A 19,823-nucleotide genomic window follows, 5' to 3' on the forward strand; every position below is an offset into this window, starting at 1 on the left:
CAATTCCAGTGGAATTGGTTTTATAGTTAGATCTTCCTAAAGATCTTGGAAATTCCATTTTGTACAAACTTTCGATGCATTTGATAACTATATTTTCAGTTATTTTGAAAATATGTTTATTAACAATACTAGTTTATAGAGATTCAGCATATTGACGTATTTTTGTGGTTCTGATTGTCTGTGTAGATATCAGTTTCCCTTACTCATGGAGGTAGAAATTGAGTCAGAGTTCAGTGAGGAATGTTAGTTTTCCATGGCAAGGAACTAGATTCAAACTTTTAAACAATGTTCTTGGATACTGTAATTTCAGTAGCCAAGAAAAAAAAAGTAGAGATTCAATATTTAATACAGTTCTTATAGTTGTAAGGTTTTTATCCTGAAGCTCATATTTCATTAACCTATCTATCAACTTGCTTAGATTTTTATTTCTGTTAGTCATTCTGATTAAATAGCTTGAAGTTTGGCATATTTTTTTTTGTCATAGAATAATCTTAATTGTTAACTAGAAATATTGACAATTACCCTAATAAAACCTGACTTCAGAATGTCAATAAAATACTGTCCTACTTCTTTCCCAAGATGGTGTCTCACAACCTTTGCAACAGTCTTTTTGTACAGAGAAGTAGTGGTCTAAGACCTTCAGTTACTAATTACTTTCATTAAAGCTGACACAATTCTCTGAGAAGCAGTTTTAGAGACCAAGTGCTTGAGGCCATCTTCCTTTAATTGGTGATTTTTAATTGGAAGTCTTTGTAATAAGATTCCAAATGCATTCTTTTTCTGGAAAATAGCCGTGTAGCTTTATTGCAAAAAAGAAATTGCATGCCTCCTTTATTTTTATAACATGAGGCATAGCATTGTGGTTGGATAAAGAATTCCTGTATTTTTACAGCTTTATATGATTGCTTACAGCAGACTAGAGTGATACTTTACTCTTCGTAGTAAGTGATGAAACCTGCCTAGTAGTTCTCACAAATTCTGACTATCTTTTGCTTGGGGAAGAGAATATATGACCTTAAACATCTACCAGGAATATTGCCTTACTAGAACTTTTATTATAAATAACATAAAGATCTTAATAGCTGCGAGTGCAGCTTTAATTTTTAGGTACTTGAAGATTATCAACTATTGTGTGTTTAATCTAATGGGACAGAAACATGCAGGTGATGCAATGTAACATAAAGAAAAATAAAACTAAGGATTTTCAGTGCATTTTTTTTTAATTTCAGTGTGGTCACATGAAAAATAGGTGTCTAAATTCTGAGGTTTAATGATGTGTCTTTCAAAAAGCCAGTATTGAAAATGTACTGATCTTTTTGTAAATATTTCCATTCTATTGGATTTTTCTCAGCAACTTTTGAGTCTGGTGTCTTTGATAAAGTAGAAATCCTATTCTTCCAGGGAATGAGGAATATGATCTGTGTATTTTTGGGTCTATATATGAGTTTATGTTCCTATGCCTCCCTGCCACTGTTTACTGCATCCCTGTAACTATATTTGCTTGTAACAAAGGATACTTATGTCTAGCCCCATTAGTGTATTCTACTTTTCTAGTGTTTGCAAAGTAGGAGTGAAAATGCCCTCAAAAAGCCTACACACCAAGTCACTACATTTTAATTTAGTTTTATTTTTAAAAGGAAAAAAAAAAACTATTTAAAATTACACTTTTAATAACCTGAGACTGGAATTTCACATTTCATTCTTTTTCATTAGTATTTATAGGTATAATATTCTCTCGTGTACTGTAAATGTCCTGCCAAGATTATACCTCAGTTGTTCATGCAGTCTTTACAGTTCCAGCTGAACAAATACTGCTCATTATGTCAAAAGGTTCTTACACTGTTCTGTTTTTCTAAAATGTCAGAGTTTACTATAACCCAAAATATTCACAGTGATTTTTTTTCTTCTGCTTCTGCTTGGTGAAAATGGGAGTGTGTAGTTTTAATTAAGCAAGGTTTTATGGTTATCCCATCCTTTCTACAATGCTGAGATTTTAAGATTATATAAAGCAACTTGTGTTTTTTAAAGTAATTTTATTGTCTAATACTGTATTGATTCTTATTTCAAATATACTTCACCAATTGCTGGGGTCTAGGTTAAAGAAAAACATTGCACACTTTTTCAGTTGGTGATCATTTTAAAACTGGGTGTAAGATAATTCATGATGATTTTCATTCATTCACAAAGCTGATACAATTGTATAGGATTTAAAAAACTGTAACAAGCTAATTGCTACAATTAAGCAGTTAAAAAAAAAAATTATTACCAAAATTAGTTTCAGGAAAAAAGCAAAAAGCCTTCATGCAGAAAAAAAAAATATGTCAGCAGCCATTTTGCTGCAGGAACCAAAGACCCCAAAAATCCAAACTCTGGGCCCAGCTGTCCAGAGCTTCTGTTCCCATGTCTAAATAAATTTAAATCTAAAATTTTTCTAAAGTTAAAACAAAAGTTTAAAAAAAAAATCCAGCGTGGAGGAGATAGGCTAACTGAATTTATTTGCAAGCAAAAGGATTTTTTTATGTCAGATAGAAATGGAGGTAGAGGACTTCTGCAGAGCGTCAGTTAATTACAGACTGTTTTGTCTAATAAATGCGTAGTTAAATGAGGCTTCTCATGTAGCTATCTGCTGTTACCTGCCTGCACTCTTAGATCCAGATGTAGAGCTGTATGAATTGAGTATTTGGAGCATCTTTCTTATAAGGAAAGGCTGAGGGAGTTGGGCCTGTTGACACTCAAGAAGAGATGACTTAGAGGGGACTTCATCAATGTCTATAAGAATCTGAAGGGAGAGTGTCAGAGGACGTTTCCAAGCTCTTCCTAATTGTGCTAAGCAATAGGACAAGAGGCAACGGGCAGAAACTGATGCACAGGAAGTTCCACCTCAATATGAGAAGAAGCTTCTTTGCTGTGAAGATAAGCCTGCACTGGAACAGATTGCCCAGGGAGGTTCTGGAGTTTCCCCTCAATGGAGGTGTTCCAGCACCCTCTGGACACAATTCTGTGCCATATGCTCTGGTATGACCCTGCTTGAGCAGGAAGGTTGGACCAGATGACCCATTGTGGTCCTTTCCAGCCTAGAAGAGACACATTCTGACCCATTCTGTGATGCTGTGATTCTGTGAATTGGCAGGTTTATTTGCATATATTTGATCTCTTACACCTTACACTGGCTGCAGATTTTTCTGTGCAGGAGAAAAGGATATTTGATTAGTGAAAGGGCACATCTGGGTCTATAATGTGCATTTTGGCTTGATTTCAGACTTGTATGATACCTGATAGCAGGAAGCTTCACGTATTTAGTGCCTTTTAAATAGACTGCAGTTCACAAGGAAAAAATTAACGTATCCCATGTTTACCTGACTTAGGGGTTGCATGGTGCTAGTTTGGTTTAAATTTTCTTTTTAATGAGATGACCTTTTTAGTTCCAATTGGAATAATTTTCAGTGCCTTGCACTTGTTTTAATAATTAAAGAATATTGATCAGGACTAAAAGTAGGAAGTGTTTTGTTGGTGTTTCTGATTTGTCTCTCAATGAAAACTGAGGAAACTGAATAAAAGAGGAGCAAATTGGTGTTAAGGCGGGAGGTGTGAATGCCTGGTATATTATGCATTTTGCAGCCTTTAATAATATAGTAATGTACTTTTTCCTTGTGTAGCTGTAAATGAGGATGTTAACACAAAACAAGACACTCTCTAGAGAAGCAATTCCCTACTCTACTCTGAAGCTATTGCAGACCTACAAGAATTTCTTACATGGGAAGGGTTTTGAGAGATGTCTGTGATGCAAGTTGCTAAGATCTCTTTCAAAGTAGACTTTAGAAAGGAGTTCAGTATGATTTTAGATACCTCTAGTGCAGGCATCTGTACTGCAGTTTAAACACTCTTCATAGCCAGTGGCAAAAAATAGCCACTTGTAAGGCTCTGCTTCTCTTACATAATTTAAATACCTTGATACTGAAGATAGATGGGACATGGCTTTTTTCCTTTCTGATGTCTGTGAAGGCATACTGAGTGATTTAAAGTGCATGAGATGAATCCTACACCTAAAGTTGTTTACATACGTCACATAAATGGAAATACCCTGAAGAAAACTTCTAAATTCTCATGTAGTCTCCCAGCTGCAGCACAGGAGTCCCTTATCTGCCACAATTTACATTGTCAAATGTAAATGGGGGAGAAGTCCATTGAGACAATGGACTGCTGCTTTGTCACTGGTTATCAAAATTGAAGTTAGCAGAAAAACAATTCCAAAGCATTAAGGTTATAAAAATCCTCTTAGTCTTTTCTCACATCTTCTCTAAAAGTCTAGACATGACGTATATTATTTAGAAATGGGTCATAAAATTGGTTCCAGTTGTACCTTTGTTTGTATTGGTTGTCTGATTAAGGTACACTTATATATAATGGAAAACTAGTTTTTACTGTTGTAAAAAACCCAGCAATTATTTTAGTACTCTAAAGAAAATGTAACCTCTCTCTAGCTAAGTAGCTCAGTTTCACCACTTACTCTTGGCAGCAGGTAGCTTTAGGAAAAAATAGGAAAAAGTTTGATTGTGTAAATTTTTAAGTCAGAGCTTTTCATCTCTAATGTATAAAATAGAACTGTGAGTGTTATAGTATAGCTGATGTTTTTTCCCTCATTATAAACTTGAAGGAAACATCTTTTACTTGAAAGATTAATTGCCTTTAGTGAGCTGATACTAACATTCTACTATGTAAGATACATTATTAAAATTTTAATTTAGCTTGCCAATATTTTTTATTAGAAATTCACAGCCAATTCCTTGCCCCAACAGGAAGAAAACAAAAATGATTTGGGATACACTTCACATGATCAATGATACTTCCTTAGCATTTCAGAAGTCAAAAAGAGGCCTACTTGTATTTGTTTGCATTTCTGGGTTCTTTTGCATCACAAGCTATTTAGCTGAATGTATCTAAGTTCCTCAAAATACAGTGTAATTTGGGTACATAGTGTTTTCTGCCTGAGTACTAGGTATACTTTTTGTTTGGATAATGCTGCAGAGGCTTCTGCTGCCACAGATTTGTCAAGTAGGACATCTTGCAGTTTTAACTAGCAGTGACATCAGTGTCTTCAGTCAGTTTTGTCAGGTGTTCTGTAGGTTTATGAGAATAAATAATTTTCCTTTTGTGGACGAGAAACATCCAAAATATTCGGTTTTTCAACATCACTACTAAAAAAGTTTTAATTCTCTGAAGAAATGTCAAGTGCTGTAAGGCTAGCATGTTACATGGCAAGGCACTGAATGCAGGAAATGTATTTTAAAACAAATGGTTATTTTCTGTCTTTATGGTAAGTGATTTTATAAACACTTCCGGAGAATAACAAATCCTGTGGTTTTTTAAGTGTTAGACATATTAGCATGTTAGACATATTAGTATGTTAAAAATAACTTTCAGTGATGCAAAATATGTGTATTGCCTTAATACAGGACCAGGTTTCAGACACTACCTTTCTTGGAGATAAGTGGTGTTGGGACATGATTGCCATGCAACAGTGGCCATTGCAGCAAAATTCCTTCTATGGCCAGAAACAGCCTGTCCTGTGATATCACAGGAATGTCAAGCCACTGAAGACATAGGCAGTCTGTCTTATAAATAGAGCTCAAAAATGTTTATTCTGAAAACAGGAAATAGTTATTAAGAAGATAAATTTCATGGGATTTAATTTAATTAAAAGAGAAAACAGTTACAAAAACTGAACTATCGTTATTCATCTTTTAGAAGGATAAATGCTTTAAAAATACCTTATGGAACAGACCATTCTTAAAAGTAAGTTTTGAAGGTCAAGCATTGGAAGATGCCGAGTACCAAGCTAGTTCTTACAGCAGTGCTGAATTTTGTTAATTCTGAAGACAGTGACTCAATGGCATTAGTAAAATTTAAATTTAGTTAAATTTTGTTTCAGAATTATGAGTGAGAATGTTCAAGAGGAAATTCAGTTTTACACTTGAGATTCCTTGACTGTAAACACATCTCAATTTTTTCTTTATACATCTTCCATTCCTTGCTAATAGTGTTGCACTTTTCTACAATTTTGGAAAATCCTGGAAATCTGATCCGGGAATCATCAAAGCCACAGAAGAACAAAAGAAAAAGGTAAAGCCAAGAGATATGAACTTACTCTTCAGCCTTCCACCAGCTGATCAGAATATTTAGTTTACTATTCAGTACATTACATTTCAGTAAGTTGTATAAAAAATGGTTTAAAATGCCGAAAAGTCTTCCAGGTTTATTTTTTAACATGTGGAATGCATTTCAAGTCTTAACTGGTGCAAAATTGCATTTTAGTCATTTTGAGTAGCAAAATAAAATTGTAACTTGAATTTTCAATATTAAAAGTTTGAAAAGCAGTTAAGTGAAAAAGGAAACACGAAGTTTCAAACTTTTGCAATACTGAAACAAATAACTTAGTATAGGAAAAGTCTTGGTTAATTTTATGAAAACTTTACAGACTTCTAAGTACCTCTAATTTTCTTTACTTTTGTATCTAAAAGTATTAGACTGACAAATGTTTTGAGGCTAAAACAGCCAAAACCCCAGGCAGTTTGGGGTGGGCTTTTATTTTGGCATAAGTGTCAGAGAAAATATGGGTAATCTAATAATATCTAAGATATTGTATCATTGTTCACATCTCATATTTTTATTTTAAATTAAGTGCATTGTTCTCAGCAGCCAAACTAAGCATTGAATATGCCAAACTTATGCAAGCAGCAAAAATGTTTCGTTTTGTTGAAGTTTCCTAGAAGCCAACATTCCACTCAAAATGAACTTTGAGCTTCTACTTCATGGTTATTTATGAAAAGAGCTGTGTGGATCAAGATCAGACTGCTTGGAGTTATGTCCTTATGTAGGAGTGAAAATATAATGGCCATTAAAAGGATGGTGTCAATGAAAAAATTTTTGTATTCTGCAATAGGGTATAGCTGAGTTCTTAGTCAGTATGCAGATTTGGATTTACTCTGAAAATTCCATTTCTGTTATTGCCACTTTGCCGAAGTAATTTCCCAACTAAATTCTGCTCCTTCGACTGGACTAAATTAAATAGAATACTCAACTATGACACTTTGGATTGGAGTCAGCAAATTGCACAAATATGGAGTTTATTTGATCTACTTGCTTAAGTAGGCAAGTGTGGTTCCAAAAGCCTTGTTGAACTGGGTTGGAATTGCAAAATGCAACTTCTTGATGCAAATGCGTATGGCTGTGTTTTGGATTTCTTACATTACACCTAACCACATGGTAAAACGTTCTGTTACGCAGGGGTATGAACTATTGTAGGACATGTGTGTTACGTTAATGCAGTGTAGCACTTCCTAACATTTTCATAATTTGTCTTCAAGTATTTAATGTTGAGTTAGCTTTTAGCTTTGAAATAACTAAGAAAATACTTTTAATTTCAGATGACCATGTTAAGTATGTTTAGAAACATGTAGTAAGCAATCATTTCAGATGTTTGTTGGTTTAATATATGTCCTTTCTTCTGTGTTACAAAATAACCCAAGTCACTCTTAAAGCAAGTGAAGAAAAAAATAAATAAATTAATTCCTATAATTCAAAAGCATAAAAGGTAGACAATTGTTACAAAGCACAGTGATGTGGATCTAACTGAAGTGATCTTGGGTCTGCACAAGACTTGCATTTAAAAGCTCTTCATCTGCTCTTGTTCAGTTCTGTTCTCCTGAGGTTTGGGATTTTGCTTGTGGACAATATTGAACTCTGGTGTTGAGTGTCAGACCATGCATACTCCTTTTTGCATCCTTTTGTGAGTGTAGTGTTATACTCCCACTGAAATCAGAGGGACTCACAATGAAATCGTCCAGGCTATCAAAAGTCACACCAGCAGCACTGAAATCACAGTAGGTGACTAGGAATAAGTATAAACTATAATTAATTTAGAAGTAAATATGCAAATTGGTTTAATGAAGTAGATTAAAAATCAGTTTCCTCTGTATTGAATTTGTTCCTGTGTGTAGAAAGTACCCGACATAAAGGGTTCACCACCACAGGTCTGAAAATGCTTGTCACCATTTGTTTATATGCTAAATTCTAATTTTTCTTTTCCCTGCAGACAATAGTAGAACTTGCAGAGACAGGAAGTCTGGACCTCAGTATATTCTGCAGTACCTGCTTGGTAGTATTTTTTGATCAATTTTTCTCTTTATTTTCTTTTCCTTTAATGCAAAGCCAAAATTAGTGTTGCTGTAATGAGCACATATTTGATCTTATTGCAGTTTCAAAGGCAAAATTTATTTGTACTCTTTATTCTAAGCAGTGTTTTCAATCACAATATGTACCAAAAAAATGCAACAATGAGAGGAAAATAACTTGCCAGTGTCAAAATTCAAGTATGTCTGCCAGGTTGGTTGGTTATACACCTAGCAAGTTACAAAAATCACATGTGACATTCCGCTACCTTCATAATTCACAGTAACCTTATGTTGTGCTTCTAGTAAAATGTTTTTTCAACAATCAAGTGTGTTTTCCTATCTGGCAATAGTCAGGAGTTGGGGGAAAAAAATCTTACAATTGTAAAACAAATATAACATGCTTTTTCTTTGGAAGTTAACTAGCAGATACAAAATGCTTAAGCATGAAACATGAATAATGTTTGTATCTCCAAATTTGAAGCTGGAAATTTATATACATATGTGGCACCTTAAAAATTATGTGTGTGTATATACATATATATTTCAGACCACTTCTTTCAAGGCATAACCTTCAAGAAAAAATTTTGGGAGTAATTTAGCATTTTAAGTTTCTTTGAGTTCTGCTTATTGAGTCATATTTCCGTCTTTAGAAAATAACCTGAAAAGTTTGTTAGAGCTTGGTTATGAATGATACACAATCATGGAACTCAAGCTCATTCTCTATTTTCATTGGTAAAAGATGAAATTAAGTTGGTTGCTATACAAAGCTCAATAGCTGGAGGTGATAGAAGATCTTTGTATGAGAAAAATAATTATTTGTATAAGAAAAAAAATGAAAATAATTTCAGTGCAGTTGTAAGGATGTTTGTGTTAATAGTGTGTAGATTAAGCTAAATAGCTAGGATTGCCTTAAGAATTAGCTTCAAGTTTGACATTCTCTGAGGAATTAACAATAGCACAATCAATTTACATTTAAATTGAGGGTTTGTGTTTTCTCCTATTTAAAATATATCAGGGTAACTTGCTTTTGTAAATAAATGTTTATTATCCATTACAGATACGGAAGCCAGTGAGGTCCAAACACTGTGGTGTTTGCAATCGATGTATAGCGAAGTTTGATCACCACTGCCCATGGGTGGGGAACTGTGTAGGTGAGGAATTTGCTAAAATGCTCTGCAAGCTCTTGCCTTTTCTCATTTCACAGGGGAAGAGTCTTGGCCTCTGAAGAAAAGCTTTTCACTATTGAGCTTAATTCTTTTTCTACATGTGATTCTCTGCATTATTCTCATTTGTATTATCTGTTACATACCCGTCCTCAAAATTTTTCTGTGTCTAATTCAATTTGCTACATATGTATTTTAATTGACAAACTTTAGTAATGAAGAGATGCAAAGCTTAACTGCTGAAAACACATATCCTAATTCCACAGCTGATTATTATCCATTACATGAGATGAAACCTTTCATTTTGACCAGTAATAAACTTATTGGTAAAGTATACATATTTAGTATTGTTATGACTACACAAGTTAGCTACAGAACAATTTCCTATTGAGGTATTCTCTCCTCTTTTTGACCATTAAGGTTGTCTTTTGTTCTCCCCAGTGATTATGAAAGGAATGGATATAGAACAGAAATAAAGTCTCTAAATGCTGCTATTTCCAGTCATACTTTTTGAGAAACTTATTTGAAAACCATTATTATGCAGGGAATATTGAAGACCTCTCAGCTAGGAAATGAGTCCAGCTTGCTTCACGTGTTTAATTTTTTAGGACACAAGCAGAGGTAACTTTAATATTGGGGAGGAATTAAGACCTGGGTTCACTGAAATGTCGGTTTCATTTGAGAAACTGACAGTTTCTTAAATGCTTCATTGAAGTCCTTTCAAATAGATATAATAATGAATAACCAGAATAGTTTGGTCTGAAAATCAAGAGTAAAATCCTGGCATTTAAATTGTAATAGAATATCTCTAAAGTCTCCTTGATATCAACTTATATCACCCCCTTCTGTTATATGTTTCCTACAGATGTTACTATCTGAGATATTTTTTGTTTATATTTTAGATGTTTTACAATGAACAACTAAGAAATTTTTAATTCAGACAGACAGGGGAGGGTTTAGGTTTTACAAGAGTACCGAGGAGTACATGTCAATGGGACAGAAAAATCCAGTATTTTAATCAGCAACTGAAAAGAAACAAAAAATGGGGCAGGAAAGACCTTAGTTTGTGTGTATTGAGCAAGTATATGAGAGGTGGGATTAGGGTAGGTGGAAATGGTTTTTAAGTAGCAGTGATGATGGAAAAGTAGAATTTGTCTTTTAGTGGTGGTATACAGAGTGGGGTAACTGGAAGTAAAAGTAAACATTAGGGCCCTTGAAAGTATGCTGGAGAAAAGCATTAGAAATCACAGTATGGGAGCTGGAGCTGAACTGGAGGGAATGATGGTCTGAACAACCTTATATGGCTTCTCTGTCTCAGATTGGTTCGTGGTCACTCTAAGCATGGGATTGCAAAACAGAATCCATTCTTAAAACAGCATTTGTGGTATGTTTTTCAAAAAGGGAAACATGAATCATGCCTTTCTGGAAAGGTGGAATTTGGATGTGTGTGGAATGTGTTAAAGGGATAAGAATGCTGCTAAAGATAGGACTGGGAAATCTTACATGAGCTTTTACAGACACTATAAAATAAATCCTTTGGGGATAAAACTTGGCACATAAAGAGACCTAGAATATTTTTACCATTTTTAAGAGTTTGACACAAAGTGGAGACTATTTGAAAAATAAATTAATTGGCAACGAGGGCAAATGGTTTTCCTCAAAATTTTAGTTAAAATACAGCAAGCATGTTTCTAGAAGTGATTAACTATATTTGTCTTCTAAATGGTGTATCGAAATAGCATTATGTTTTTCTACATCTTTGTTTTAAATTTTATTTTAACTGCAGAGGATGGTTCTGTTCCTGCCAGTCCAGGATGCAACTGTAGAGCACAGTACTGTGTTTTGCCTAGACTTATTCAAAATAAATTTCTCCAGTTTAGTTTTTCCTTTTTTTTTTTTCTTTTTATACTGTGATCAAAATTGTACTATTTCATTTATAGTTTTAAATGCTATATCCATGTTTTTAGCTCACACATATGGATTTCCTGTTAGGCAGAATTTGGTTTAGTATCATTAAAGTTGTTGCTGGAAGAAGCATTCCATCAGATGCCTCTCAGATGGGCTTCTAGACCACTGTTTAACTTCTGTGTTCTTTATAGAATGTCTTTTATGAAACTTAGCAGTTCTGAAATTTAGAATGCAAATAAAAGTGACACCTTTAGAGACATTTCCAATACTTTCTCATATGCCCTTAGGTGATAGAAGGCAATATTACCACATGATTTTGTGTTTTCAGGAACTTTGATTTTCAAGGAAGTGTCTTATGTTTAGTCTAGCTTGTGCTATATGTATATTTTTCCTCATCTCTTATTTATACAGTCTTTCAGCTCACTTGCTAAAAGCACTTGATTATTTTCTGCCTCCAGAGGATGCTCTTGTTTTAGCAGGGAAAACATTTGACATAATAAAGAAGTAAATGCTGTGCTGGTAAATGATGACAGCCAAATCTTTTGTAGCCCATTATCATCTCTGTGGGTTTAGTTTAGAGCCTGGAGCTGTTGGAAGGTTGCAACACTGGACATATTTTACAAACAGAAGGAAGGCTGAGTACTTCAGAATTATGATGTACTCTCATAAGAGGCATATTTTTAGCTCTGCTACTGTTAAAAATAGATCAGACTTTTAGTAACTGAATTTTCTTGCATTAGAATTCTGTCTAAAGCAGAATAGTTTTTATCCCACTCATTGTTATAGCTGGGTTCTTAGACCTTGTCTGTTCAGTTACAGGTATTTGTTTTAAAAGTTTTACTAGATATTTTATTTTTACTAGCTTCACCAAGCATCCAAACATAAGATGTGAGTTAACTTATTATCAAGGAAGTTTGTATATTTGTTCATATTTCTCTTCTAAGAAAGTGAACTCCATACTTTCATGATTTTTCAGTGGCTTTTAAAAAATACATAGCAATTTGTAATTCCTGGCTGTTAAGGGCTCTGCAACAGCTCTCACCAACTTTGCTCTAAATATTTGCTATCTGAGAAATAAAGGAAAAGTCATAAGTAAACCAGCTAATTTCACTGTCTTGAAGTTATAGGGGCTTAATATTGTAGCATAATGTTTCTATATAATAAGCAGTCTTTCAAAGCAAGCAATTAAACTTTCTGATGTAATGTTGTCTTTCTGCTGATGAAAATATAGTAATTTCATCCCTGTTGTGCAACTTTAGGAGCAGGGAACCATCGCTATTTTATGGGATACCTGTTCTTCCTGCTTTTTATGATCTGCTGGATGATCTATGGATGTATCTCTTGTGAGTAAATGTGATTTTTTTATGTTTTTTAAATTGCTTCTAAATACTTTATCTCCTTATGTGGATTTTTATAGATCTTTACCTTATCAGAGTTTTGGTTATTTTTATCCTGGAATTGAACTGCGCATTAATACTTGATTATATTGGGTATTTTAATTTAGAAGATGATGTTTTTCTTGTTCTAGATCTTTTTTTCTTCATCACAGACAATTATGTGCATATGACATGTATTCAAAGAGTTGGGAAAGGAAGAGAAAGCAAGTAAAGCTCAGAATTCTGGCACTTGTAATTTTCTTATTTTATTTAACACATTCTAATGTGAGTATTACAGGTTGCTATAAAATAAGCATACCTTAAATCTTCTATATATTTTTTTACTTTTTTTTTCTCTAGACTGGGGTTTCCACTGTGAGACAAGTTACACAAAGGATGGATTTTGGACCTACATTACACAGATTGCTACCTGTTCTCCGTGGATGTTTTGGATGTTTCTAAACAGTGTGTTTCACTTCATGTGGGTGGCTGTGTTACTCATGTGTCAGATGTATCAGGTATGGAAGAGCACTTCATTCATAATGCTGTGTCTTAGGAGTGGCATAAGAATATCAAATACTTCTGTCATTTAAATTTTCATGTTCATTGTGCTAGATGAAGTGTTTAATCTCTCAGCCTTGCTGGAGGAGGCAAGTATTTGCTGTCTCTCAATATTAGGCATCATTCAGCTCTAATTCACATGGCCTTTTTTTTTTAATGCAAGTGGTTAAAACACCTATCTCCCGCTTTCCATTCTCAGAATGACAAAAGGGTAAAACAGACCAGAAAAAGACAATAAGGACTAATAGAGGATAAGAACCATGGGGCCAACTTAAAATAATGTTGTATGTTATTAATAGAAAGGGAGAGTTAGCTTGAAAGAGGATGCAAAAATTTCTTACACTGCTTCAGTGTGAGTTGAGGCCATATTATTATACTCTAATCTGATCAAACCCAAGTTTTCTTTTCCTTTCTAAGGAAAGAAAAGTCATACTGAAAGCCTTGAAGTATGACTTGTCATTAATGAACCATGAGACTTAATCTCCCCAGAAGACTTCCTGGAAATAGAAATTATCCTCTAAAGCTTAGGTAAAACTTTTCAGTAAGTTTCAGTTTTGTCCTCCATTTTTACAATATTTGTTACTTATAGCATATATCAATTTCAAAATCTTATGTTTATGTTTGCTCCTGACAGTTTTCCCAGTTAAAAACTCATTTGTCAAAAGAAGGACTTTAAACCAGTAAATTTGATCCTTTTTCTGTCTCATGCAGTACTTGGTTGGATGTTTTTATGTGAGTTAAATTACTTATTCTTCCTATCTTAAGATATCTTGCTTGGGTATCACAACAAATGAAAGGATGAATGCAAGAAGATATAAGCACTTTAAAGTTACAACCACATCTATTGAAAGCCCATTCAAGTAAGTTTTGAAGTATATACAAATTTCTTATTTGTGTAGCCTTGCATGCATTTGAATCATGTTGCTTGTTGAAATAGAATACACCCAAATACTTCCAAACTATTTTCTCTACTTGGAGTGCTGAGTCTTGTCAGCTATTTTCACAGTCACACATTCTATCCAGTTAAAGGAAGTGATTAATGTTTTGTAGTGTAGGGTGCATAAACACAGAAAATAATGCTTTCCTGCATTGGTTGTATTTCACTGTAGAGTTGGTGGTGAAATAAATGTTTTCTTTACAAAGCAGATGCTCAAACCAGAGGTAGTTGCTTACTACAGCATGCCTATTTTGACCTGGACATCGATTTCCATGCTGGGCACTTTGTCCTTAGTAATACTTACTGTGCTGTTGAAGTTGCTCAATGCAGTAGCTCCCCTTTCTCTCTACTGTGAGAAAAGAGGCTTCACTTTCTTCCTATTCATGAGGAAGAGCATGGCCAAAAGTATTTGTGGGGAAGGGGGAAGAATGTCCCAGGAACTGAAGTGGGTATTGCATGAGTGAGAGCAAGCATACTGGTTTTTGGCATCAATATGTAAAAGAGTAGGTTGGTTTCTGTAGTGATGAGGGTGAAAGATGAAGGGTGGGGGCTTGGGGATGAAGTAGCCCTGAGATGGAATATGGGGTCATGGAGCAGCTTGTGGAGCCAAAGCAGGACATAAAATGAAGGCATGAAGCCAGTGTGTTGATGGGTTGAGAGCATGTTACAAAAGGAGCTGGAAAAGGAAAAAAACACATCTCATCTTGCTGCACATGCTGTGTCTCCTGTGGATGCTGCTGCTCTTTCTGGTACCACACAGGGTAAAGGATATAGGAGATGGGAATTGTGATCAGGAGCAGTCAGCATGAATTCATACAATCCTGTGCAGTGTGCTCTAGGATGACCCTGGCTGAACCAGGCACCCACTGTGGTCTCTTTCAACCTGCCCATTCCATGATTCTGTTATGTAGCAGATAGATTTCTATGCTAGGAATTTGTGTGGTATTTTTTTAATATCTCTTCATTCAAAACTTGTAGTGAGAATCAGACAATCATCTCTGTGTAGTTACAGTGCTCCTACAGATCAGAGTTGTAACAAAACCAGTTAATTACTTTGCCTGAAAAATATGGGGTGGTGCACAAAATAGCAAAAAAGTGCTGGTTTGATCCCAAATTGCTGTCATGTTCATAAGCTATTTTAACTGAAATAGCTGCTATTATAAAAATTACACCTGAAAATAACACCAGATGTCTGAAAACTGACTTAGCATCACCTGTCACATGAAGCATTGACATCAAATAGTTTAATCTCTTTTTTGCTTAGACCTGCTCTCTCACATGTCATTACATGAGCTTCTCTTCCAGAAAACTGTGATCTATTCAGCCCATATATAATTAAGTTAAAAATCCCCAGCATGTTGGGAGTTTTTATATAGGTTTCTTAAATATTTGGTAGTTAATTGATTCAGCTACAGAAAGTGCTTGAATAGTTAATTTAATTCAGATCATGCTTTCTTTATTTTGTTTTGTCAAGGGACCTGGTTGATTCTAGACCTGCAGCTGGTGAACCAGTGTGTACGCAGAAACAGATACCAATAAATATGGGAGTTATTCTAGGAAGATACTCACTTTATGCTGTTTTGTTTTGCATCCATCTGTACAATGCAACTGTCCTCTTAGAACAGGTTCTGAACTACCAGGTTGTGCTACATGGTGATGGACTGCTAAAAACATACATTGAGAGATAGTGGAAGAAAGTTGGTGTCTTGATTATGCCCAAGGATCAAACATTTACCAGTCTGGTGACCACTTCTTATTTCAGAACTTACTTATCAACTTGCTTATCAACTACTAGAAAAATTCTGGGCAGAGCTGATTTTCTAAAGTTAGAAACTTTAAGGATGAAGAATCAATTTTGTAGGTAGTCAAAAGATTATGTACTTTGTTAGATGAGCTATGATATTGCTTGCTAATGTGTGTTTTCTTTTTCTTTTTAGCCATGGATGTATAAGGAACATTATAGACTTCTTTGAATTCAGATGCTGTGGTCTTTTTCGGCCTGTTATTGTGGACTGGACAAGGCAGTATACAATAGAATATGACCAAACTTCAGGATCAGGCTACCAGCTAGTGTAGCACCACCTTCATCCTGTGTGCATATCATCCTGAGTGGTGCCTGAAAAATTCTCTCTCTCTCTCGACTCCGCATCCCTTGAAGAGTAGCATGCTATGTGTAGGGCTGATGATGAATTGTAAAGGTACCTTCTCTTCATCAGAATTTTATTAACAAAAGTAAAAGTGGACAGAATAAACTGCCAAATCTGATAAGGAAGAGGAGGAAGATCAAAAAGGGATTTTAACAGTTCTTAACACGAGAATTATTCATGACAACATATTCACAGTATTTGTTATTGGGTTTTTTATTTAAGGTCTTTCACAATGGAGCATGAGATTATTGAAGTATTGACATAAGTAGTTATATTGTGATGAGCAGAACAATTTGTATCCCAATATCAATAATTCCACTGAAACAAGAATCTAGAATATAAAACTAAATTTCATGATACAGAGTTCACTGACTGCTATGTTGTAGTTCCTGTAATGTGATTTTTTTAATACAGATTTTCTGTAGTAAGATGTACATTGAAAAATGTGCTTTTCAGTACTGTTATAAACATCCTATGGTGGGGATCCCCTGTAACATGTTAAGTTATAGCAGTAGGGCACATCAGGTAATGTTGAGTAAAAATATGTTGCCCACGTCTTTGGTGATTGTTTTTGCCACTGTTTAGTGGTACAACTAAATACTTGTAACAACCCTGTTCTAAAATAATGTAGTCTGAAACAAACAACTGCGCCAATAAGGAAAGCTTTTCTGTCAAAGTTAAAGCCCTGCCTAAATGCATGATACACCTGTAAAATTAGTTTACAGTATATAATGTTCAGGGAAAACAGTGGGGAAAAATTAATTATCTTTGAATTGTATAAGCTACTTACAAACTAGCAATGTTTTAGTATTAGGTTTGGTCCTCATACAGTACCGTGTAGTGTATTTGGAGACACGTTGGAAGAGAAATTACATGGGGGATACCACAGATGTAAAAGCAAACGTCTCAGTTATAAAAAGACAAGATAATTTTAAATCAAATGCAATTGGAAAAGAAGAACCCAAAGTTGCCTGAAATACTTATTTAATTTGGATGTGAAATAATGGAACCCAAACTTTAACAAAAACAAAAATTGCAAATTCCCATAATGGCACGTGCACACAGAAAATGCAGAGCAGTGTTCTGAAGAAGATGGTGTATTGACACGTGGAAATCGTCCTTAATTTCTGTTTTTTCTCATGCTACAGATATGTTTAGAAGGTAAGGAATGATCTGAAAATGCATTCCAAAGGGGCTTTTCTTGAATGTGATGCACTGATTTTTGTTATGGTGTTTTCATATACTCATAATGAATTGTTCACTGCTTCCTTAACTATTGTTTACAGAGAGACTGAGAATCAGTTTAGTTCTCTTCTAAGTGCTGTAGCAACCCAGTGGTTCAAGGAACCTGTGAGGGGAGTTTGGGGAGGGTCCTGAAAGCAGATGTCTGAGACCAGTGTAAAGAATGTGTATCTGTATATAAATAATTTATCAAATAGTTTTCTCTGTGTGTGTGTTTAGTGTATTTAAAGCTGCTCATTTTCATTTTATTCAACCAAAAAAAGTATAGGAAGGTATCTAATGAGCTTTTAGTGATGTTAAATATTGCTGTTAATAGGCATTATGCCCTGCAAATTCACTGCATGTTTGATGCTTGGCAAAATTAGCGTTTTCTGTAATATGCAGATTACAGGTAATAAAGCAATCTAGTGGTATTCCCGGCCCTTGCCTTAGTAGGAGGAGCAGTGAAACTGTAAATAGTTGATGTTCAGTATTTGCAAGTAAACATTTTTTCTGTAGTTGTTCATTGATCTCAAGACACACACTTAGTTTGCAAGTACCAGATATCAGAATTTACAGAAGTGCAGCATTAGAGTCCTTGAATGTTTAATACTGGAAAAATCAATGTTGTCTTGGACACTTTTAAACAGGAGAGGTTTGGTATAGGGGTGAAGAAGCTTTGGCTACTGTTGTCAGACAAAATTTGTAATCCTAACAAAAACATGCTCTATTTCTGTGAAAACAATTGACTTCTGTTATTCATATATTTTCTAACCAGAAGAAAAGCATGAAAGCTTTACACTGTGGTTTGTTTTAATCACCAGTGATGTTCTGCATATTTGTTAATTTCTTTTTTCACATTTTAGCTGGGGGTTAGTTGAACTTGAGGAGCTTCAATATACTTCATAAAATATCACCCAGTCACCAGAGGAGCAGTTCAGTGCATGAGGCACGTTTTGGTCATATTTGCCCAGTAGAATTAAATGCCATGAATTGCATCATGCACCCCATGTCAAAAATGTTTGCAAAAGAAGAGATGATCCTTGGTAGCACATAGAAAGTTCTGCACTATTTACATGTTATTAGCTCTCTGGTGACAGATTTGTTGAAACCTGCAGAATTTGAGCGATAATAGGTAGTTGTGAAAATTAACATGCATATATGGATTTGGGGTGTATGAAGTTTCCAGTGCAAAATGTAACTTGTCTTGAGTAACACTGAATTGTTGATGTGAAATCATAAAGCAAGCAGGGGGGAGCCAACTATGCAGCATTTTTCCTGTCAAGTTATCAAACTTAAAATTCACTTGTTGAACCAAAACTGCATTGCTTCTGAAACTTAAGCTGATCCAGACCAACAGCAGATCAGAGCAACTTAATCTGACATAGGTAGAATAAATAGGAATTTTGTCTTGGCCCTAAACATGTGCTGTTTCTTTGCAGGTTTTTGTATTCTTTGATGTCCACCAGATTTTTTTTTTTCAATTAATGTGTAAAACAGCATCAATACATTTTAAGCTGTGGATTTTTTTGTATATTATTTATAACTGTGCCAAGTATTATTTTAATACTGTCAAAATCTTGATGTGTATTACATTGTGAACAAAAAAAAAATCTGTAAAATGTTTAATAAACTAGCTCTCCTTACATAAATTAAATCTGTTAAATTTTGTAAGTTATTAATCAAATAAATATTGACTCTTAGATGCAGTGTTTGTATTGACTTGGGGTGTGATTTCATACAGTGTAGTTTGTGCTCATTTTTAGAAGCCTTTCTGGAAAAATGTACAGGTATGAACCCAAATTTGTACAGATGCGAAATCCTATGAGTTACTACAGTGTGGTAAATTACACCTTTGCACTACCAATTAAAGTTAGCATTCTCTAAGTAAATATTCCTGTCTTTTGAGTGAAGCAAGGTGGCAAGGTAACATTTCTTAAGGGAGAACTCCATCTAGGGTGGCACTTGCAGCAGACAGAGTACCTTGTTTAGTCCTTGCTAAAGGTTAGAGTAGAAACAAGGTAACAATCCAATTTTGAATGTAATCAGGATATTTACAACCAGCAATATGTATTTAAGGCTAGGATTTAGGAGTACATCTAAAGGGAAGAAAGAAGTGTTTTCTACTGAGTCTTGTTTTGGTGTTGACATTGAGAATCGGCAGTGGTGTTCTCCCCTTCCCCAAGCAGTGTTCCTGGTGAGGCTGTGTCCAGGCTGACCACCCTTTGGCTTGTCAGGAAAAGACCAGGGAAGACTTTTGACCTGTGCTGAAGATCTACATCCAAGATTTGCCGTACTCCATCAGAGGAATTGCTGTGCTTGAGAGTCCTGATTATTTG

The 19,823-nt window shown here is 34.8% G+C and overlaps 1 protein-coding gene across 1 annotated transcript in view; it reads left to right on the plus strand.

The window, feature by feature from the left end:
- Nucleotides 1-19,193, plus strand: part of ZDHHC17 (zDHHC palmitoyltransferase 17) — a 65,487-nt gene extending 46,294 nt beyond the window's left edge. Inside the window, exons 11-17 of the mRNA XM_021528137.2 lie at nt 5,996-6,120; nt 8,093-8,155; nt 9,229-9,322; nt 12,502-12,585; nt 12,979-13,136; nt 13,945-14,039; nt 16,054-19,193. Of these exons, the coding sequence (XP_021383812.1) occupies nt 5,996-6,120; nt 8,093-8,155; nt 9,229-9,322; nt 12,502-12,585; nt 12,979-13,136; nt 13,945-14,039; nt 16,054-16,192 (758 nt within the window). The 3' untranslated portion in view covers nt 16,193-19,193. The remainder of the gene's footprint in view (nt 1-5,995; nt 6,121-8,092; nt 8,156-9,228; nt 9,323-12,501; nt 12,586-12,978; nt 13,137-13,944; nt 14,040-16,053) is intronic.
- The last annotated feature ends 630 nt before the right edge of the window (nt 19,194-19,823 follow it).

Source organism: Lonchura striata, chromosome 5, assembly GCF_046129695.1.
Source record: "Lonchura striata isolate bLonStr1 chromosome 5, bLonStr1.mat, whole genome shotgun sequence".
Classification (NCBI taxonomy): Eukaryota; Metazoa; Chordata; class Aves; order Passeriformes; family Estrildidae; genus Lonchura; species Lonchura striata.